This window comes from Perissodus microlepis, chromosome 13 (genome assembly GCF_051167445.1).
Source record: "Perissodus microlepis isolate ML-2025 ecotype Zambia chromosome 13, ASM5116744v1, whole genome shotgun sequence".
Classification (NCBI taxonomy): domain Eukaryota; kingdom Metazoa; phylum Chordata; class Actinopteri; order Cichliformes; family Cichlidae; genus Perissodus; species Perissodus microlepis.
In genome coordinates, this window is record NC_140473.1 from 14,101,274 (window position 1) to 14,124,668 (window position 23,395).

At 39.5% G+C, this 23,395-nt stretch overlaps 1 protein-coding gene across 1 annotated transcript; it reads right to left on the bottom strand.

Annotated features, from left to right (window-relative positions):
- Window positions 1–227: 227 nt before the first annotated feature.
- Window positions 228–22,775, bottom strand: LOC146374826 (leucine-rich repeat-containing protein 1-like). Its single transcript, XM_084948682.1, has 14 exons — window positions 22,067–22,775; window positions 12,923–13,040; window positions 12,420–12,498; window positions 11,430–11,519; window positions 8,920–8,976; window positions 8,768–8,831; window positions 8,221–8,295; window positions 7,885–8,029; window positions 6,781–6,899; window positions 5,607–5,690; window positions 3,987–4,102; window positions 3,310–3,476; window positions 2,141–2,283; window positions 228–1,672 (listed from the first exon to the last, which is right to left on the bottom strand). The coding sequence occupies exons 1-14, from the start codon at window positions 22,223–22,225 to the stop codon at window positions 1,514–1,516; spliced, it is 1,575 nt and encodes a 524-aa protein (XP_084804808.1). The 5' UTR covers window positions 22,226–22,775; the 3' UTR covers window positions 228–1,513.
- Window positions 22,776–23,395: the final 620 nt, after the last annotated feature.

Below are 23,395 nucleotides of genomic sequence, written 5' to 3' on the forward strand. Positions count from 1 at the left end.
CAAAGCATTACAGAAATATCATGCACTTCCAGACAGACAGAACAAGCGTGAAAGGGCCAAGAATGAGACAGGTCCACTCTAAGCTTACTTTGAAAATATATTATTTTTGGACAGGGAGATAGATCCCACCAAATGTATTTCAATTTTAAAAAAAAGAAGAAAATATTAAATTGTAATCTGAATTATACAGGGTGACTAATGAAATTAAAGGAAAAACAAACATATCGTTTAGTGTTGCACTCATTTTATTGATCAGTGGTTAGAAAGTCATCCAAATCCCCAGGCTCACCACCTATTTGAGATCGGTTTTGTGCAGTTTGATCAGAAAACAGCTAAAAACATTAAAACCAACATTTGAACCAATTTCCCTGGTCCACTTTTTTCAGTTTAAAAACAAAATGATACAGCTGATCGTGTACCATCTCAAGAACAGGATTTGAGCAAAGCTGAAAAGTGTATTGAAAAGGAACTTTATCGACTACATTTGTAAAGAATGCCGACACTGTGGTAAAAACCTCAAACTTCCAATGATTATTCTTGACAGTACTCTTTGTTAAAGACAAAGAAAAATACATCTGTTTTTGGCATCTATTTGAAAAAGATTGCAAAGCAGTGAAGCACAGCACATATTATAATAAGATAGCATTATTACTTCTGCATAGTTACATTGCAGATGCGTAATTCAAATTTAGTGTGCAGTACTTAAATCCAAACTAAATTAATCTATTTATTTCCAAAATTATGGGTCTAGATGTTTCATAGATTAATACGAGGATCCAAGGCCATCCACTCATCCGATCACAGTTATATTGGTTGAATAAGACATAAGTGACTGTGTTTTGTTCATTGCTGTGATTTAAACCAAGAAAAACAAAGAAAGACAAATGTACCAAGTTTGCAAAAGGGGAAAAAAAATGTTAAAATTGCAAATGATTAAGAAATTTGCTATACATTTTATTTACATCTGAGCTGCCAAAAAGTATAAAAGTATCAATATTCACAAGAGTATGTACAATAATCCTTAATCAGTAGGTCCAAAAAAAAAAAAAAAAAAAAAAAAAAAAAATCCTGGTTTGTTTGCCCAAAAGGTAAAAAGAAGTATTCACCCAGTGTTTTAAAAAATATATAGAACATATATATAATAATAATACATTTAAAAGGTTTGACCACATTGATAAAGACTTATAATAGTGCAACTACCTAAATTATATTCTTAAAATGAGCCATTTAAAAAAGTAATAAATCTCTAAAATGTCTTTTAAAAGGAGTCTCTCTGTGCAGAAAATTCCTGTGGACAATAATTTTTTAAAAAATGGAAGGCACAGCAGCCCTGGTAGACTGAGTGGGATTTACACAGGACTGGAGATAGAGTAAGGTTACAGGCGCCCTAGGGTTTAATCACAGGAGGGGTAGGCCACACCAGGGTTTGTAGGTAAAGGAGAAAAGGGGTAACTGGGTTGTGCAGGACAACACGGCGAGACACAGGAGGTAAAAGACATTTCTGAGGTAAAGGTCACACAGACGTGGTCACGCTGTCCGCAGCGTTATTGACCTCATTTTTGTTGGAGTCCAGCCCTTTGGCGGCGTTCATGTCGTTGCGGAGGTTCTCTGCTGCTCTCTTCATACTTTTCAGCTGGTCGGGGTGAGGCGTGGCCCGCCGAAGTAGTGTTCCCTGTGTAGATGAAACAGAATCTAATTAGTGGGATGCTTTTTAAAATCTGCTTAAATTGCCTTGGAGAGAGCTGAAGAACAATGTTTACATGACAGCAGACTGTGATGCTCGATGCACGTGCCTTGCATTCATGATTTGTCAAAATAATATCCCAGAAAACATTATCATTATTATTATTTCCAGTAATTTGTAGCACTTTAGCATGACTGTCCTACCCCAAGGCTGTGGATATAAAACAATCAGAGTTCCTGAAAAAGCCACTTGAGGCAATCCCCATAACCTTATTTATGGCATATTTAATACAGATGAGGACATACACCCATTAAAATCTATGGAAACTAAGCTAACCAAGCTTGCTTCTTGGTAAAGCTTGCTAAATAATTAAATTGTGCTCAAATGTTCAAATCTTGCTTTAAAATGGGAGTTCTAAGATTGCATCCATCTTTCATATACAGCCTATGGACTCACCGGATCGTCGTCATCGTCGACATCATCTCCATCTACGAAGTGAATGACGCTGGTCCTGTTCACGGCGTTGTTGTCCCATGTTTCGTTAGCAATGTCGTTCACCAAGCTCTCCATACCTCCGCAGCGGGCAAGATTATCAGAGCCTGGGGTTGTTTTTAAAACAAACAACATATTTAATATTACTGGAATTCACATAAAAATGTTAGTACAAGCTAAACGCAAACATGTCAACAGATCAAAATCAGTATGGTTACGATTACTTCTGCAATCTGTTTGCAATCTGCAAACACAAGAAATAAAAGCTGTCCAGTGCTAATGAGCGAGCCTGAAACTGTCAGATCACCATTTCAAATCTGAGCTTAGTCACAGGCTTACAGCAACACAATCTTCCCTGCCCCCAACCTCAGCCTCACTTTCCCAACTTCCGCCAGCTTTATAGCTGCATTTCTCTGACAGGAGACATGCAGCACTTCTCAAAATCAACGGATGAATTTGCTAATTATTTTTGCTGGCAGAAAACAACATGAAAAATAAAGTGATCAGCAAGCATATCACAAATATTTACAAATCTGTGTGAAAATCTGTCAATGACAGGACAGAAAAAAAGAAAAAATTACAATAATCTGCTGTATCAGGCAGCGATAGAGCCAGCCGTCAGCGGCATGTCTGTACCCAGTTTGTGAGCTTTTAATGGCAGCAAGCCAGGCGCTTTTAAGCCTCTTTAGCTGTCCAATCCACAACATTTCTGAAAAACATATTGAAAGAGGGCCTCAAGGGACAAGAGAGGGCCTGATCTGTTATAGGCGCTGTGATCCCTTACAGGACCTTATAATCGACAGATACTGCAGGAAGGGATCAGAGGCTGCAGAACACACTGTGCTCCTCCGAGCAGATCATGTGATAATGTCACGAAAACTGCAGGAGACGGTACAAGACTTAACGATGAACATTACTAAAAATGTCTCAGAGCGAGCACAAAGTTATTTCACTCTGGACGAAGCCCATCACTTTAAGAGCATGGAGACGCTGATCCACTTCTAGGTTTATTCACACAAAGTTCTCACATGCAAAGAAGCAGAGTGATTTCAATCAACCAGTGAGAAAAATGTTTTTCTCTACACTCAAACCTCCATAATTATCTCAGGCTTATACTCGATGAATAACATTACCTTTGTCATCACTTGGCTGTTGAGGGAGCAGCACGCAGGTAAGCACCTTCTCGCCTGACTTAGGGTCCTGATCAGTCTGAAAGGTGAGGAGCGGCTGCGACTGGTTTTCTGACAGCCATAAGGCCTTCAGCTGTAGCGTCGTCAGAGAAAGCGGTAGGTGGGTGAGCCTGAAAAACAAACAGGAAATAAATCACTGCCCACACAACCTCCCCACCTCCAAGATACCTCCTGGTTATTATTTCCAAAACATACACACTGCTGTGGGCACATTGTGAATTAGTAAAGGTGTCACATTTGGATGAGGTACATGGCAGTTGTTTTATTTATGTGGAGGAGGGAAAACACTCTCCAGACACAGAGGTGAACGTCTCTTTGTGTGACTCAAGCTGCAGATATGTGCAGCTTTCGTTCTAGACAAAGCTGGGAGCTATACAGGTACAGGCAGGGAAATAAAGGTCAAAACAACCTCTGACTAACTGAATAACATGGTCAAAATATCAGGATGATCTTCAGGGATTAGCAGGCCGAAACCAAGTATTTAATTATAAAACAGCATCATAAAAATGAAACACAAACCATGTTTTTGCTACTTATTATGAAATGTTTTTTGGTTTTTTTTAATCGAGACGGAATAAACTGACAATCTGACTTTGCCAGCTCGAGATGAGTGAACCTACCGGTTCCCAGACACGTCGAGCACGTGCAGCTCTGTGGCTTGCGACAGCTCTGACGGTATCCTCGTCAGCCTGTTCTCTCGTACGCAGAAGACATTCAGACTACTGCAGCCGCCAATCTTAATAACAGGAGACACAACAACAACGTGATTAGGCTGCCGGCACTTCAAAGTTAAAATGGTTAATCATAAGTAAACACACGCACACACAACTGCCAATACAAGTCTGTCTTAATAGCTTTATGAATCCAGTCTAAATGCACATCTGATGTTTTTCAACAATGCCACAGCAATAAAAAGCACGATAGATCTTTTGCCAGCATTTGGAAACTTTGTCCCCGGTTTAGTGATCTTGATGGAAGAACAATTACATGTCAATAAGATGTGGCAGAGTGGCCTAAAATTAGGAACAATTAGGCCTGGTAGCCAGAGAAAACAATGTGCCGGCTGAACTCCAGCTGCAATATATTTATCAGCACAGACCAACCAGTACAGATTAGACCAATCGGGCTAAAAGGTGCAGGGTAAAGTAAATGGGTAAAGGTGCTAAAAGCAATTACACGCAAGAAGAGTAAGAAACTTTCAAATTTACTGAGCTACTTGCGTATGTGTGAGCAAGAATAAGCAAAAACAACCAAGGCACTGTCCTTGCTGGAGAATAAGGGCTCTAAATGTGCCGGTTTACATCCAAGCAGATCCAGGAGAAAGGGTTGTGCATCTAATGATCAATTGATAGAGTCAATAAAGTTAATACAACTGGGCCAATGGTGGAGCTATACACACACACACACACACACACACACACCGGTGCAAAACAAGAGCATGACGACGAAACACAATGTGACACAATAATTATCGATCACCTTGTGTTTGTATTCGACTGAAGCCAACATCCTAATTGAAAATAAAATCTGATTAATTGTCCAGCCCTAGCCAGTGATCAAGTAGCTGAGCAAAGCTCAAATCAATACACACGCCACAGTAACACTGTCACTGTTAGACATGTCATGCAATGCAAAACAGTGATACCATGGATTCATTATCTAGGCCAAGTGTGCCTACTGTTATTTTTCCCCAAACACTGCAGGCTTTGCATCATTTAGACACAGGGGCATTGTCCAACATTTCAAGAAGCCTTTCAGATGAAGCTTTAAACCAAGCGAGCCTTCACTTACGCAGACAAGAGGTTAGAGAAGAATGTCGCATGCAAACACAAAGGACACACTGAGACAGAGCTGAAGCTGAACAAACCGGGGGGCCGAGCAGTAAAAATGAAATGAGAGAGCACCACAAGCAAGAGCATTGTCCAGTCAAATGTGAATGAACCTCGGTTTGAGCTTTAACTCCCTCATAACAGTTGCAGAAAAGCATCATATTACAATAATGGCAGTCTGGCATAACCACATTACATCAGTGTGTACAAAACAGATTTGGTTTCAATTTCCACTCTAACCTGTGCAAACAAGTGACAAAACCAGTAACAGCAAAGGCCCAAGAGATTCATATCTGTGTCACTTACCAGCAAAGAAAGGAAGTGCTTCACTGCGGCTATAAACTTGAATAAGCAGTTTGCCAGCTTGCTCTTAAAACACCAGCATTGTCAGGTGGCATAAAAGAAGCTTACCTCCTTGGGTAACGACAGTAGCTGGTTTCTGTCACAGTTCAGGTGAAACAGTCGCTTTAACTTTCCAATACTCCTCGGCAAGCTCTGTAATTAGACACCAAAACAAAAATTAGAGGAAACATCAGCGTCTGCTCGGTTTTATATTAAATAGAAATGTTTATTTCTCTCATTACTAAGCAACTTATCAATTTATCCATAAAACAAGGACAATAAAGTCAATCAAATTATCCATGTAGTGCTTTCATGCACTGTGTTGCCCACGTTGTCATGTCACTTACACACAAAACAACAACATAAAAACAGGCCGACTTATCGGTGGTGATGATGTGTACAATACTTTCTGTTTCACTGTTTGCTACCACTGTGTGCAGGGTGTGCATCCTGAGAAGCCTAACTGTAATCAGTTTGTCCATCTCCTTCATGTCTCCAAAGAAAAAGAATCTTAAATCTGGCTTATGCATTCAGGCATAATAATCAGAATAAGGAAGAAAGATCATTTTAGTGATTTTGAAGGTGGCATGGCTGTATTTCAGAAACTGCAGATCCATTGGGAATTTCCCACATACCAATGTCTATGGATTACAGAGAATGGTCAGACTGCTTCAAGCTGTTAAGAAAGCAACACAAACTCAAATAACCACTCGTTACAACCGAGGTATGCAGAAGTGCATCTGAGGTTGAACCTCAAAGCAGATGAGCTACAGCGGCAGAAGACCACACCAGGTGCCGCTCCATACAGCTAAGAACAGCAAACTAAGGCTGTCAGCACAAGCACAAGTCCACCCTGCCTTATTCAGGCTGATGACAAATGACTTTTGCAGTCTCCACATCTTAATCCAATACAGCATCTTTAGGATGTGGTGGAACGGGAGAGTCTCATTATGGACGTGCAGCTGAAAATTCAGCAGCATATGGACCAAAATCTCTGTGGCACATGTTTCCAGTACCTTGTTGAATCTATACCACGAAGAATTAAGACAGTTCTGGTACTAGCAAGGTGTACCTAATGAAGTGACCACTAAGTGTATATTTATTGGTAAATACTTAGTTTACCAAGGCTTAGTTTAAACATTTGCACAATAACCTTGGCTGTAGCCATTTTTCCATTAGACCATGAGCTCATTAATCTGTTTTTAAAGAGGATGCATGAAGCTGAAAAAGACCCCAAACAAACCTGTAGCTGGTTCTCTGTGAGCACAAGCTCAGTAAGACTTTCACAGTTGCCAATGCTCTCTGGAAGATACGCCAGTTGATTCTGATCAACTTTCAGTATAGAAAGTTTTCGTAGTTTTCCTGCAGAGAGAGAAAATATATACATATGTTGAACATGATATACATTAAACAATATAAACCCTGTAAGCATTGAAAGGCAGTCAGTCAACTGAGGCATTTATATCAACATCAATCTTGGTGTTTGCATATTTATCTGTATCTTCATGGTAGTCATGTTCTAATCCAGCAGTTCCCAACCTTTTTTGCACCACGGACCGGTTTAATGTCAGACAATATTTTCACGGAGCGGCCTTTAAGGTGTCGCGGATAAATACAACAAAATAAAATAATACGACCAAATCAAAAACTGTGGTATTTTTGGTAAATATAATAAAGGCGAATGTACCGTGTAATTGTGTAACTTTATTAGCAGCGTCCTCCTGAAATGCGCCAACAACATTGAGAGTAATGTCCTCCTCTCTGCCCCTCAATGCTCTCTGGTCGCTATGGTAACGTGTAAATATTTCTTTCAAAATAAGACACACAACTACAACATGGGAAAAGACCCAGGGAAACCGAGTTAACGATAAAAATCCTGATAACCATAAATTTCACATCTGAGCCTCAACTCTCGCGGCCTGGTTCCAAACGAATCAAGGACCAGCCCGGAGATTGGGGACCGCTGCTCTAAGGCAACTGGTATAAATGCGGACAAAAGTCACCCTTCATCCTGCTCTGCAAGTGTGTGTAGCTCAGCCCTACCTTTGTCAAACAGACAGGGTTAGAGTTAGACCTACAGTTGTTATTGGCTGTTGGTGACACACCTACTGCCCAAAAGGTTTAAGGTCAGAAACATCTCAAACACACCAAGAATACAACAACAGGCAAAGATGATTTCTCTGCTCGCTTTAACACACCTCTGGTGGATCATAAGTCATGGCTAATTGTGTTTTATTATTATACATTTAAAAACATAAGAGACCCAAGAACATTTGTGAACCACATATTATGTTTCAGATTTATTACAATCATGCTACTAAAAGAGCTGACCAATTCATATACATACCAATGCTTTCTGGTAGAGAATCAATGTTGTTCTGAGATACTAGCAGGTCAGTGAGTGACACCAGGCCTCCCATCTCCTCTGGAAGTTTCTCCAGTTTGTTTTCTGATACATCCAGACACAGCAGGCTTTTGATGTTGCCCAGTTCCTAAGATTCACAGCAAAAACTTGTGTATGTTAAAATAATACAACGGCAAACCTGATCAAGGAGTAGGAACAGAGACAGTCTTTTTCTAAACTTTATATATGTAACAGTATGCAAATGACAGTGGTTTTATGATTAGCAGTAAGACTGGAACAGACTGTAAAACATAGACATGAAATGCATGATTAGCTTACTGCAGGTATTTCTGTCAAGTGGTTTCCATCCAGCCACAAGTCCTTCAAACTGACAAGGTGGCCTATTGACTGAGGCTGCGTGGGAAGAAGAAATGCAGGAACCATAAGAGCCAGGAAAATATAAAAGAGAAAGACAAAAAAAGGGACAAAGCAGAAAACGCCATCTCAGTTATTTGCTTTAAACTGAACATGAGTTTCCCTCCGATACAATGCTGCTTGCTTTAATATGACTGCACCTGTTGTGCTGCTTTTTGGCAAAATAGAAAAGAGTCCATTCAAATTTCTAAACACAATCTCCATTAGACAATTCTTGGCAGCTCATCCTTGCGTGATCTGCCAGTACCTCATTCACCATCGGAGTTAAACCTCTCACATAAGATTACAACTTAAAACCAAAGCTGAAAACAGATGGCCATCCTCCCATCTGCACGATAAGAGGTGAAAGCTGTTCTCGAGGGATGCTAATCTGCTCGGACATGACAAGAACGAGGCAAAGAGAAAAGTTGTGTTTTTGGCATTCTTCTGGGTTAAAACAAAAAAACCTCACCAAAGAGTAGAGTTCATTGTTGCCTAGGTCGAGTTCTTCAAGTTTATGAAGCTGTGACAATGACCTGTGGATGACACGTGCAAGACAAGTTAAAAAAAATGGAAAAATGCTTAAGAACGCATGCATATCCACATAAAGCAATGAGTACTCACTCTGGTAGGAATTGCAATACATTTTCTCTGAGTTCTAGTGATACCAAATTGGTGAGGCTGCAATGACAGGTAAAAAAGAAAGATGATTACATGTTACTCTGAGTGTTTTTAAAACAATGAGTTTAAATGACAGTTAAAAATGGCCACAGACAGTCTTTTTGCAATCAGACATCTGAAAACAGGAAGTAGTTTGGAGGTGTGTCCATCTTATCGAGGCTGTAAAATTGCAGCAGGATAAACAACGTCTGCATACTTTAAATGAAGAGCAAAAAACAGAGACATCGCAGACCACAGGACAGGGTTGTCATCTGGCCATTCATGTATGCCTTCATGCTATACATGCACCTAGCTGATACAGGATTTTATAACAGTAGCCGTCTAGAACAGTACAAAGTCTATGTTGTTTACGAGAAGTAACTCTAAATAGGTTAGACTTTGTGTGCTATTAGTGATGGACGCCTTTTACAGCACACCCTTGACTGAAACGCCAAGCCGGCATTCCTTGCATGTTAGCAATTTCACTATGGAAAACTACAGACGCTGCAGCAAATAAATTTATTTATGCAAAGCTCCAACACTGCTGCTAGTTTTCATTCACCTTGCTTCCACCGCAGCAGATCACTAAAACCAGATATTAAAAAGACAAAAGAAAATCTTCCCAATTCCAGCACACTGTGCCTGAGATTCGATTTGAAACACGCCACCTTACTGCTCAACTGTCTGATTTCTGTGCGTGCCATCAGCAAACACTCCCATCTCACAAGATAAACCGCTGCTGCCGTGTAACCCCTTGGACATTTATCTTATCTACTTCTAAAAAACCAAGGCATCCTGTTCCAGCTGCGCTATGGTTTTCATTACCTTCTCCTCTTGACAGAGAGCAGGCCTTAAGCCATTGTGTTAAGCGAGATAAAATATTGGACATATGTGCGGAACATGCCGTACCATGAGGCAGAAAGAGGGGGGAGAAGCAATCCTAAGAGTTTGTGCAATCAAAATCCTTAACTTTTTTCCCATAAAGATGACATCTGATTGCCTCCCCTATACCCTCAAAAACAAGTTTGACACCTCAATATGAACTGTATCAATACGGACTCGGTTTGTTGATCACTTGAAAAGCTTCTGGGTTGCTGCATAGGCATTGTGTGTTATAAGCAGACCTGGAATATGACAGAAGCCGCTCAGTTCAGAAAGGAGCTTTAAGAGTTACTCCTAGCAGGCTTTGACCCATGACCATCACCATATGAGCATTCATCTTCTTTATCTTAAAGGAATAACTAATTGCATTAAGACACCACAGCGCCACCTGGAATTTTCTCAACATCATTTCAAACACTACAGTCCTGGCCTGAGGTCATAAGAATTAGCAAAGATTTCCTGTAATCAAACAGTAATCCTTCCACAGAAGGTTTTTTTCTTGTCTGTTTTTTGGGGGGGGGTTTTGAGACCCAGAGCGAGATGCAAAATGAAAACCTGGCAGAGAACCGTTCTTGAGAAAAACAGTCAAACAGCTTCACACATCTGGAATAATCCTATCCCTGTCAGACCTCCAATTCAGTTTACCTTAAAATACCAAACCTCTACTAAAATATCTCCTGTGGCACTCTGACCTGAAAGCAAATAGCTTTGTTATTAAATTCAATTAGAACTGATCTCAACGTTTAAAAAGGGACCCCACAGGACTGAGAATGTTGGCAGGCATGCCTTTAACTACTCTGGATTATATGCCATCTCCAAACAAGCATTTTTGCCTTTTATGAACAAAGGCAAAAGACCCTAACTGATGAGTTGGTAAGGAGTAATGTGCTTGGTATGTTCGCCTGTGAGATACGGTGAGATGGAGGAGATTCTGAAGAAGGCGAAATGACAGCAAAAGGAGATATTGAAAATGAAACCTGCTTCTATGTTTCTAATGGTGTTTACTGTGTAACCTTTGAACAGTGGGAGGTAGAATAATAACCTGGGAGCATCACAGATTTTGAAATGCTTTCCAGAAGGAACATACTGTGTGTTAATTGGCTGTGTAGGAGGCCAACCTCAACAATTTGCCACTAGACAAAGTTATCACGCAGAGAAGCGGCACCCTAAAGGAATACTTTGGAGCTTTGTGTGTTTTAAAGTAAAAATGTTGTTGCTTATGCTAAGTGCTTTGTTTGAATAGAGTAACTGACAAACCCCATAATTGAAGTTGCCATTAAAACAACAGAAATGTGTGCCTTTTGTTACAGTAATTATCAAATTCCTTTCTGGCAAGATCACAAAGACTAAAGCAAGGTATGTGACTTGAAAATGCAAAGGGAGGCAGGTGAGATATTATCAAACACAAGTCTCCCTTAAACTGGATAAACATCAGTCTACCAGTGCATCGAAACTCTCCAGAACAAACTCTTAGTGGGCTTAGAAAGATTCAGGTTCATCCTTAACAGAGTATGTTACCATTAGACACACTTCAGATTTCATGATAAAATCTATACACTTTAACTTTTACATGCTTGTGCTAAATCACTTACTTTCCAATATTTTCTGGAAGCACTTGCAATGAAATGTCATTGATGGAAAGGCAGGTTAAATTCCTCAGTTCCGTGAAGCTTTCAGGTAACCTGGATGAACAAACAACAAGACACAAAGTGAATCCATGAGAATTAACAGTATAATTTGATCCAGACATTTCAATCATTCTGACAGTATTCTTTAGCATTGATGACCCTGATGCCATTATCTGTGTTTGCTGCTTATCATCTCTGCCCTCAGATTGGCTCTTTTTATATTAAACAAAAGACCATATGCAACCTTAAGTTTAGGTGTTATTATGTGTATGCATATCCCAAAAATGCAACTGGTCTGCTTAGTCATATATATATATATACACATATATATATATATACACACACCCCAGTTTGGGCTTTATTGCTCCATTGAATTTATGACTGATAACCAAATGATGTCACATTCCTGTAAAGCCACAGTCCAGTTATCCCTGGAGTGTTACTATTAACCTGTTAAAATAGAGCTGATGTAGAATGAAGAGTGGGAAATTAGGTTACTACTCTGGAAAGTAGTGTTCTCTGTGTGTGTGTGTGTGTGTGTGTGTGTGTGTGTGTGTGTGTGCGCACTTTAACAGTATTGAACACCAAAGCGTCACTATTACTTCCTAAACTTGTGTGGCTTTGTGCCCCTGCTGAGGTGCAAATTAGACATGATCTCACCCACACATGGAAAAGCAGAGTATGGGAAATATGCAATCTGCCAGGTATATAAATATTACTAATGTTACTAACAGCAGAGAGGTTAACACCACACAATGCAGAAAATGAAATATGTATGTATGTATGTATGTATGTATGTATGTATGTATATATATATATATATATATATATAATTTCATATAAAAATAAACACATATGAAATGTACCGTTTTTAAAAAGCCTTGAATGCAGACTGTTGTAAAAGTATTAAAAATAATCACAGGTAAAGTTTTTTAAAGTATGTCAAATTCTTACTTAGTTAATGGATTTCCACTGAAATCAGCCACTTGGAGAGCTTTGCAGTATGAAATGCTCTCTGGAATGCCCAAAATATCTGAACAAGAGAAAATATGTTGATTATAACACTGCTCATTGACTGCAATTGGGTCTTAAAATGTGCCAACTTAAAAAAAATGAAAAGTACATAAGTGAAATAATAAGTGTTTTTATGTAGAACAAAGCTGTTTAAGCTGTCTCTGAACTTAAGAGGTCTTTACAGCTACAGCTGAGAAAGGCTTGCTCTGTTACAGAAGGAACCTCACCAGTATATCAAAGAGAATAAGTCAATTAATCTTTAAATTTGTTTGTGGCATTAGTTTTTGTAATGGCAATTAAATATGTGAGTGCAATTCTTTTTCTGAGCTCTTCTGTGTAAAAACCTGTTCTAGCAGTGACAGATGAAACGCCTCTGAACATGTTTACTTGTGTTGTTATTTTGTGGTTTAGCCATGTGATATACCAGTGTTTACTCTGCTTACCATTTCGAGAGACATCCAGTTCTACCAGCTGCATAAAGTTGGCTATTTCAGATGGAATTGTCTGGATCTCATTGTCACTCAGGCCAAGTTTTCTAAGTTTCGCCAGCTGGAAAAATTGCTGAAAGATGGAAGGCAGGAAAACATAGATTTATTAATAGGCTTCGAGATATTTAACATTCAAATTACACAACCTGGTCAAAGATTCATTCTTGTATGAATTCAATTCATGTCAGTTTTATTTATTTATACAGTGCCAAATCACATCAACAGTTACGTCAATGCGCTTTATATTGTAAGGTTGACCCTTTAATAATACAATAGAGAAAACAACAAAATCATATGGCCCCTATGATCAAGCACTTTGGCGACAACGGGAAGGAAAAACTCCCTTTTAACAGGAAGAAACCTCTAGCAGAACCACCTTCAGGGAAGGGCGGCCATCTGCCGTAACCGGTTGGGGTGAGGGGAGGAAGACAGAACAAAAGACATGTTGTGGAAGAGAGCCAGAGATGAATAATAAGTGATGATTAAACTGTACGACACTGGATTACAAAATTAATAGAAACAAAAACAGTCTGAGAGCTTTTTATTTTTGGAAGATCGCTACTTTTGCCATAATGTCACAACAAGAGACTAAATGCATTTTTACTTCCGTTCAATTTGTATAGTGCCAAATCACAACAAATGTTGCCTTCATTCCTCAATTGCTGTAAGATAAAGAGAAAACCTCAACCCCAATAGAGAGAAAACCTCAACAATCAGATGATCACTATAAGGACGAACTACGCAACTGTAGGAAGGAAAAACTGAATACTGAAGAAGGTTTTATTTTCAAGAACGCAATTGTTGAATCCTTTAAAATCTGTTATTCTGATCTTTCACAGGTTTGATTTTGTACTGCAGAAACTCACACAAAAGCCACTAACCCTGTACCCCACACTTAACAGTAGATTTCTGTGTCTTGAAATATTTGATGACCTAAGTCTGTCATGATAAATATACGGCTCTCCTATCACAAACAACTTTACAGGCCTTTGCCACGGTTGTGTCACAGCTGTAAATAATAAAATGAAGAAAGCTGAACATATTTAGCGGTTTCTAGAACTTGGGGTTGTTATGGTGGTTCACTGTCGGGGCTTACTGGGACACAGAACAGAGCCAACGTTAACCTCCTAGGACCTGGCGTCCACATATGTAGACGTCTACACCAAAATACTTAATTTTTCTCTATAAGGGCCTGATATCCACTTACGAGAACATTATACTGCCACTGTTCAATCAAAATTTGAAATGAATGTCCTCATATGTGGATCTCATTTTTCTCAAAAACAAAAATTAGGTTTAAAAAACAAACAAACAAACTGGTAATTCTTTGTTTTTACATTCTTTAGGTCCCAATCAACCCAAATAGCAAAGAAAAAATAAAAATTCATGCCATGAAAGAGTTCAGGTCTTAGGAGGTTAATGGTATTAACATCTGTGTTTTCTCTAGTATGACACATCAAAATGTCTGCTTATTGTTTGTCATGTGTCTACTTAAGCTGAGGTGTTTGAAAAGTAAGAAGCACATGACAAGAAACTTGAACGAAAACAAAACGGCTACTAGCAACCACTCAGAAAAAGTCTTGTAAAGAGGGAGAACTCAAATACAATGAAAAGTATGTGCTGCTCATTATGACTCTTCCATCAACTTGCTACTGTAAAAAAAATTATTTACACTATTATTTTATTCCAACTTAATGAAAAATAATTGTTTCATTGTTAGAAATTTGTTACATAGTAGCAACATTCCCTGACACAGAAAAAGTAACAAAACTGAATCAAATTAAAATGAAAATAAATTAAAAGCCTATGTTTTAGTGACTTTAGTCACATTTGTCAACACAACCTGCCTGAGGTCTGCTCCAGAGAGCAGGTTCAGCTTAAACTTTGAGTTTTGGCAAGAGAACTGTAGACTTTCCAGAAAGAGTATTAACTTAAACTACAACTCTTTTGAACTCCTCCCGATGCATTTGTCTGACCCACTGTTTTTATTTCCTCATTCAATTCGGTTCAGTTAGGTTTTATTTATATAGTGCCAAATCACAACAATAGTCCCCTCAATGTGCTTAATACTGTATGGTAAACATGCTACAATAATACAGAAAAAACCCCAGCAATCAACCAACCACCTAGGCTCAGGGAGGGGCAGCCACCTGCCATGATCGGCTGGGGATGAGGAGAGGAAGACAGCACAGAAGACTCACTGCAGAGAGCCAGAGATTAATAATAACTAATGATTAAATGCAAAGTGGTGTACAAACACATTCATACAATCAATTTGTAAACTCATATCAGAGCGCATTAACTAATTAATTAATTAAGAAATGTACATCTTTGCAAACACTGAAATCCCAGTTAGATGTTAGTTTTCTAGGACAGGATAGTGATGGTGATCACTGGGCATTGTAGATTTATTATAAGGTTGGCACAAAATCTATAGGTTGCGCTTTCGTAACGCTGTGCTTGCGTACAGTAAGGCAGTGGTCAGGCTGTGAGCCATTTCCTCTGTGCTGAACCTTCTGCTATCCATTACTATGTGTTATTCGCTGTGTAGATAATACAAACCTATATGAAACTTCAGACATGTAAACACTGATAAGGAGCCATTTTTCATGCTGTGACCTGTCACCATGTTGGATAAATTCCTGTCATAGTAGGAATTTTGTTGAAGATGATGTAACGCAATCCTGGTCACGCAAGCCTAGAGACCAGTCAGCCTACCCTTGGCAAACTCCGGTCACTAAGGAAAAATGTGTAATCCCCAGCGGGTTGGCGAGTGGTTGCTAGCTGTCATTAGGTGAAATTAGCAGCAAAACGGGAGCTGCACCAAAAAACCGGAGATGAAAAATTCTATTTTTAAAAAAATTACAAATTTAATATAAAATTCAGCTGGAGGGATCAATAAGGGATCATAATAAATTATATAACTCTTTTTCTTGTATTTTAAAGATAAACATTGTGGTCCCCACTGACATGCAGTCACATTTACAGTTTCACAGGAGTAAAATGGAGGCTCTGATGTTTATTTACCTGCAAACAGTCAATCCTTGAGCTCCATTTTAAAAATTTCCCCTGCGCATGTTTAACTCAGGGTGATCACACTAAAAGCAGAGTCCGAGCTCAGAAGTTCGGGATCAGACTCCGGGTTTGTTAACCTTGCTTTCTGGTGCAGGTCTGCTTTGGTACAGACGTTTATTGAAACTTGGGATGTCTGTGTGACTGTAAGCCTGTTTGCACTGTAATATCAACTCACCCCTAACAAATACCATCCATTCACATAAATAATTCAAAAGACTAAAATAAATACTCAAAGTAATGAATTAGTTGGTCCTAAAATGAATGGAAATAAAAACTCCAAATACAATATGAATTAACAAAAGAAATAAAATAAACAACTATTAAAACACTGATTACCTTAAAACAGTTCAAGCAAGATAGAAAATACCGACAGGCTACGTTCATCACAGGCCCCTCCGATCTTTTTTGTGTCCTTCAGACTATGATATTAGACATGAGGTCAAAAAAGAAAGAAAGATCCAGCTAGCACACTTCTTTACAATGCAAAAATCAATTATCACAGGCACATACTTGACAGCCATAACAAGAACAGGCAGAGCCTTGAATGTGTGTGTGTGTGTGTGTGTCTAGGGGGGGTTCTCTTAATGTTTTGGCATGAACTAAATAACTCTTGATCTTCCCCTCTGGGCTTTGTGAGTTAAAGGTGTGCCAAGAGGCCAGGAGGGTTCATCCACTTTGTACATATCATTTAAATCAACCAACCACTTCTTCTCTTTTGAGCTGCATGTCCGGTTTGTTCCAAACACATTACGTTCACTGTATTTGAACTTCAATGTAAAAATGCCTCACAATTGTAATCCACTGAAAACTACATGAAATCTTACTGCAGCTGCTTAGTACAAACTTTTTGGCTACTCATTTCATTAACAAAACATTTAGGATAACAATTCTCTTATTTGAAGAGAAACCCTGCAGGCTATGGGAAAAATTTGTCTTTGCAGTTTAGAGGAAACTAGACAGTTGTTCCCCTTTGTTTGTGTAGCACACAGGCAATGCCTGCAGCTGATGATTACCAAGTTAAACTTACCTGTTCAGCACATTACCAGCTTTAATGATTTCTGACTAATACTTAATAAATTGTGCCACTTCCTCAAAGTTAAACACCACCACCTTTAAAGTGCATAAAGACTACAGATGCTATCTATGTGGATAAGCAATATAAAAAGCTGTAACCATAGGCAGCACCAAATACAATGATAATGTTATTGAGCTGCCAAATCAGCAGCAGATCTGATCTGAGTTACTGTCAGTGAGGTGTAAATGTGTTGCTCATTATCTACGGACCAAATCCAGACACAGATCACACTGTAATAATCCGTGCACAATAAATAAAACCCACGAGTCCAAAAGTCAAACTCCACCCTGTTGCAAAATGCACATGTTATTCCAAACTCTTAAGGACATTTAAACACCTCTTAATCTGTCTTTTCAACACACAAACAAAGCTGATGTCCAATATATGTCTGATCTTTTGCATCCTAAATCCCTTCTTTTCACTTTCACTAAAAAACACGTTTGTGTGGGTGCATTTTTTTTTCTGCTAAGCCAGTTCCTATATTACAAGTGGACACCTGGAGATTTGTCATGTTTCCAACCAGGAAACTAACTGAAAGTTTAACACGTTTGGAAAAAAAAAATTGTAAACTCAATTATAGCGTGTGTTTTTCTCTATCCGACTTCCTCCTGTGTAACTTTTATGACACAACAATCGACGCGGGAAGGACATACAGGTTCAATGTCAAGGATTCAGAACAGCTAAGGACAAAACAGATACAGCTTCGTGGAAATCCTTTTAACAATAAAGACAATCAGAGTTAAAAGGGAGAAATGCAAAGCCGGTACCAGTGTTGTTACCACCTTTTATTTTAACTGTGACAGAGTCCTGCATTTACTGAAACCCTGACAACAAACCTGTTCTTCCTGTTGGTTTTTTGACGCTCCGCCCCAAACAATCACCCACGTATGAAACGCAAAAAACCAAAACAGGGCAAGTCAAGAAAACATTAACCATTCTCATGCAGTCCAAACCGACGTTTGAATCCTCAGTTTCACCTTCAGCAGCGCTAGTTAGAACATAAGCAGCAGTCTGAAGGGATTTTGTGGTAAAATGACTGCAATTGGGAAACATAATCACACAATTGCTTTACAATACCTTTGTTTATTTTAGTCTAGTCCATACAAACAACAGACTGCATTAAACTAACTTAACTATTACATGTTGACACACTTAGCAAAACTGACTGCCAGGCACAATCCTATAAGCACAGAAGCTTAAGTGAAAGACATGTGTCAAATGTGTTGTGGAGTCTAATTCACTGCAAAGTAGGCTATAGTATTATATATCGCAGCATAGGCGAGAGTTAAAACAGTCTCAACCGCATGTCAGACAGCCAACAACTGCACTACCTTTATGACAGTTCTTCCTGTAGATCACAGGATACTCAGAGCACAACTTTCTTTACCACTTAACTCGGGTCATAAACCCTGCAGCTTCCTGTCTCAGACCGGATATTGCTTCTTCCTTCCATCACCACAGTCACCGTGTCTGTATTTTCTGAACGAATGCACACCAGATCTCCAAAAGGTTACAGAGGCCAAAAACTAGTGCCTATTTTCACTTTGTCACTCAATCTGCTGATTATGTACAGTAAAAAAAACATATGAACCATGCTACTGTGACAGATTCACAGTGATCAAAAACAAGAACCAATTTTCACTGGACTAAAAGTTGACTGACTTATTAATCGATCTGCTTTCATTTATTCGGCTTTAACAGTAGCCTGAAAGTCATCAAGTATTCTGGCTTCTCCTGGACGTGTCCTCGCAGGTTAATTTTCAGCTACCCATCAGGGCAGCATTGTCCTCAACTTTCTTGTTAAACTGCAAAACAGTTATTTTAAATTTCCCAGTAAAGGCCAGATCGGCCGCTCTTAGCTTTTCATATCAACGGCTGTCATCATAGTTTCTACTCTACTAAATGCTTTTTGTTTGTTTTTGTTTTTTTACATGTGGCTTGATAGTTTCTGTTTTGTGTCTGATATTACAAACTGATGCTTACACAGGTAAAGAACAAAAACATTCAAAGACCTTTAACAGAGTCACCGCTACCTCTGTGTCTTACAGTTTCAGTGAAGCTCAGTATGCTGGAAACTGCATTCATTTTTAAACTGGATAAACAGGCAAGTGCATTTCAACAGCCAGCTAGTCTTGCATTCCTATTCTGTCTCTGCAGGCAGTTTGTTCGTTTGAATGCTGTTTACCAGCCAGCCTGATGTGTGTACTCTAAGAGCCAGCTGCTCAAAGGGAACTTTGAATAAACAGACAGTCATGAGTTACAGTTTGCCAACTTAGTCGTGTACCTGGGCAACAAATAACACATAAAACAATTAAAACAACAAAGAGAGAAGCAGGGCCTAACTATTAACCCTACTCACACAAACCCACGCTTCAGGTTCCTTGACTTAGTCAGCTGATCTGTCTTGGTAAAACTATGAAACCATCTGCTCAACTTGCCCCATCTTGTCACAGTAAAAACACACCTTTGCCGTTTTATCTTGCTATTAAAACTGCCTCGTGCATGTTTTTATCTGCCTGCTGTGTAAAAGAGACTTGAAATACGTTACTGTCAAGGCTCTGTAATGCCATTGTCAATACAATGATAACGTTGGGGAGGCTTCAGTGCGATCAGTTAGCCACCTCCGAGGCAAATGTGATGAGATTGCGAGGTGCGCACTGGACTGGACGGATACAACAGTTTGCCCAGTCGAGCGTTTCTTGGGTTCTCTTGGCAAGCATTGACGACAACACTTTCAATTGTCACCACGCAAATGATGCAACTCCTCCATCCCCTAAACATGCTTAAAATATTTGTGAACTAAGTGTAGAAATAGCTTAAATGTCACACAGTTCTGTGTCCACTGTCACAGTGAGATTACACCTGCTAACTGCATCCTGTCTGGTGCAAATATCCAGTCTGTCAAGTGTTGGGGATTTTTTTTTCCCCTTTCTCTTTTTTGTGCATTTGTTTGGGGCTTTATCAGTCTGTACTTTACAATTCAGGTCATTGATTCATTAGGACTTCATTAGAAAATGCTAGAACACACAATTGCTCTAGTGAAGCAACAACAAAACACATAATGCAGTCTTTGTTTTCAGACAGAATACCTGTTCCTGTGCTTTTCTTCGATGGACAAAGTAAGCAGTGTGGCACAGCCATGGGAGGTTGCTCACATTATCTCTGTTCCATCATGTTTCTATGCTCATGCCAGACCCAAAAATATTCTTTCTGTGGTCTTTTCTTTCCTGCGTGGCTCTCTGAAAACTGCAGACCAAATCACTGTACATCCTGTTTAGATAACGTTCATCAGCTTTAAAAATGGCTACATCTCAGCTTTTTGACACAAGGAAGAAAGGTTGAGCAGAAAACTGCCCTCCAGAACCAAAGCTTTCCATCTGACCCACCGTGACTTCAGGAAGGTCTTGCTTGTCAGGAACAGCTGTAAACCCAATGAATTACTACTCCTAGGTTACAGCATGAACGAGTAACAATTTCTCCACCTTAAAATGTACTCAGAGCTGAATCAAGGGCACCTTCTAAAAAACACCTTTTCTGCTAAAGAGAATACTAATGTCAGGCGAGGTATCTTCAGCCAGAAAAGCCTACATGACCCATTCATGCGCTTGGGAAAAAAACATAAATCTTCTGAGTAGTAATCCAGATCTCTAAGGTCACATGTAAACAGACTAGGATTGTGTATCCCAACTTCACCAAGAGTGTAAGTCACACTGCGAAGCCTGCAATCAAAATACGTGGTTGCTCTTAAAGGATGAAGGACCAGGACTTTAGTCATAATATCTAATGTCAGGGGGAAAAGCAATTTGGCTTTACAGAACTTTTCAAGACAATCCATTAGTGACTCACTTGAGTGATTACATTCACGTACATATTAGTAAAACTTTGTGGATGTGTGGTCTCAGCATGATTGTTTCTCAATTCTGCTTCCTTTTTTTTGGACAAGCAATCTGACAGCATCACCTTGGTCTCTGCAAAATTGTGATATCAAGCTTGTGATAGGGCTAATTTTTTTTTTTCAAATTTGTATTAGCAGCAGATGAAGCATCAGCCATGATCATGACCAACCCACAACAAAGATTGCTATTTTTAATGTCAAAGTACCCGTTTATGTTAATTAGTTTAGTTTAGTTTAGTTTAGTTTGTGCTGCCAAGTGCTGCTATCAGATAGCCCTAAAACAATTCATTGTACATGCAGTGTCTGTAGACTAGTAGTCATAGTACAATACCCACTTACAGTGTTGATTGTCCTATCATTTATCTATTGTCTATTCCTGGTTTTATTACAAGCTACCTTATTGCCACAGACGGAAAATTATGATCTCCTTGCTGGAATTTTTATAGAGGTCTCAGTGCTTTTATCAGCAGACAGGTTGCTTCATTCGCCAACATATATCCAAGGCCATTCAGCATTTGCATTAGAGAAGAGCAAAAACAGCTGTTTCGTTTAAAGAAGTGAATGCCTCTTCCTGCTTGGCAACCACATCCACATAAATGATGACTGCATTTCTCTTAATTAAAATCTGACATCCATACTCATGGATAAATATCAGCCTGGAGCAGCAGTGCTGTTTAACTCTATACTCCCAGGGGAAAATATACATAAGCTACATCATCTGCATTTATGGCTCTCTGTCATGCAGAAAGATACTACATGTAAGGAAAAAGCACAAACACAAAGGTCATCATAACCTGCCCAAACAGGTTCAGCAGTTCAGATAGTATTATCAGTGCGATGAATATCTGAGAGCTTAAGTTTTAAGATTGTGAATCATTATTCTAGCTACCCTGCGGTGCAAAGGTGTATCTTTGGGGGAAATTTCCACCCTTACGGTGTCTCACTTTACTGATCTTGTGTAATTTTCGTGCCCGGATCCCACCTAGACGGGGTGCCAGATCAGCTCAGTTACCTGCCATTTAATTTAAACGAGCGGAAGCTGCTTTCTCCTTACCTTGGGCAAGTCTCGGAGTTGGTTGGCATCCAGCAACAGCTCCTCCAAACTCCGTCCGTAGCGAAAAATCTCATCGGGCACATAGAGCAGGGAGCAGTGGCGTTTATCGATCGTCTCGACATGACGGTTGCACCGCCACAGGGGTATACAGTTAAACATCACGGGGGATGTGAAATAAATCTCGTACCCGTGCGATAAAACAAGCAGCGGGGAGGAGGAGATGGTGGAAGATGCAACAGATTGCTATGGCGGGACAGCCACCGACAAACACAAGCGAGGCGAAACTCGCAGGCAAGTAAACACCGAAACTCCCGCTGTAAGTCAGCCGCTGTAACGTTACCGAGCTAACGTTCCGCAGGTCGCGAGTAACATGGGTGCTCCAGTCCCCGTCGTAGGTTCACTTTGTAGTTTGCAGACACCTGTTTTTTCTCTCCACTCGGTTCCTCGTCCAACGTCCGCCTTTTTTAAAGCCCCCCTCTTAAGCGTTAAACACACGGGCTACATCTCAGTGTGAAGGAGGGTGGCATTCTCGTGTGGTTTTTCTTTTTTTTTTTCGTCTCGTCCTGGAGTTAATTTCCTCTCCCGTCCTGTTTCTGACCCGGAAAATTCACTCCCTCATTCCAATCCTACGTCATCATTCCAGGCTGCTCCTCCCTCCGGTCCCTCCTCTGGATCCCGTCCCGCACGGGGCCGCCATGATAGGGCACAGATGACTGGCAGCGGCCCGGGGCGGGGGAAGGGCACCCACAGTGTAAACCCCGGACCTCAAGTATGTGAATTATCCGGGTTCAAACCTGTATTATGTCTACAACTTTAACTTGTTACTCACTTGCAAGTTATTCATACTTGATACATGAGTTTTTGAGACCTGTACTACTCATATATGCAAATTGTGATTTAATTTCCTTTTTTTAAATGCCATTGGGCTCAATAAGTACTTTAGTTTAAAAAAATAGAATTTTCTGGTAATTAGTCCATGGTTCAGGTTTAAAGGGTTACAGTGTTTTATCCTGTACTATTTTAACCTGCTTTGTTTATTTTATTTTTTTATTTTATTTTATTCAACAAAAAAAGCGTGGAAATACTGTGTGAACTCAATATAAAAACAGAAAGCAATGAATTTCACATAATATATATCCAATGTTTAGATCTCATTTAAAATGGTACAAATACAATGTCTTAAAACTGACAAAGCCACTTCACTGGCTCCCAGTTTAATACAGACTTACCTTTAAAATCCTTTTATTATAGTTCATAAAGTCCCAGTGCATCTCGGTATCTTTAACCCAGTCAGACCTCTCAGGTCATCAGGGGCAGATCTTTTAACTC

What these genes read in the sequence shown, in the direction of transcription:
- LOC146374826 (XM_084948682.1), bottom strand. Translation starts at nt 22,225, where the DNA reads ATGTTTAACTGTATACCCCTGTGGCGGTGCAACCGTCATGTCGAGACG. An exon ending in GTATTGCAATTCCTACCAGA is followed by an intron (nt 8,832 to 8,919) that starts GTGAGTACTCAT and finishes TGTCATCCACAG; the next exon opens with GTCATTGTCACAGCTTCATA. An exon ending in TTCTCTACCAGAAAGCATTG is followed by an intron (nt 6,900 to 7,884) that starts GTATGTATATGA and finishes CTCTCTCTGCAG; the next exon opens with GAAAACTACGAAAACTTTCT.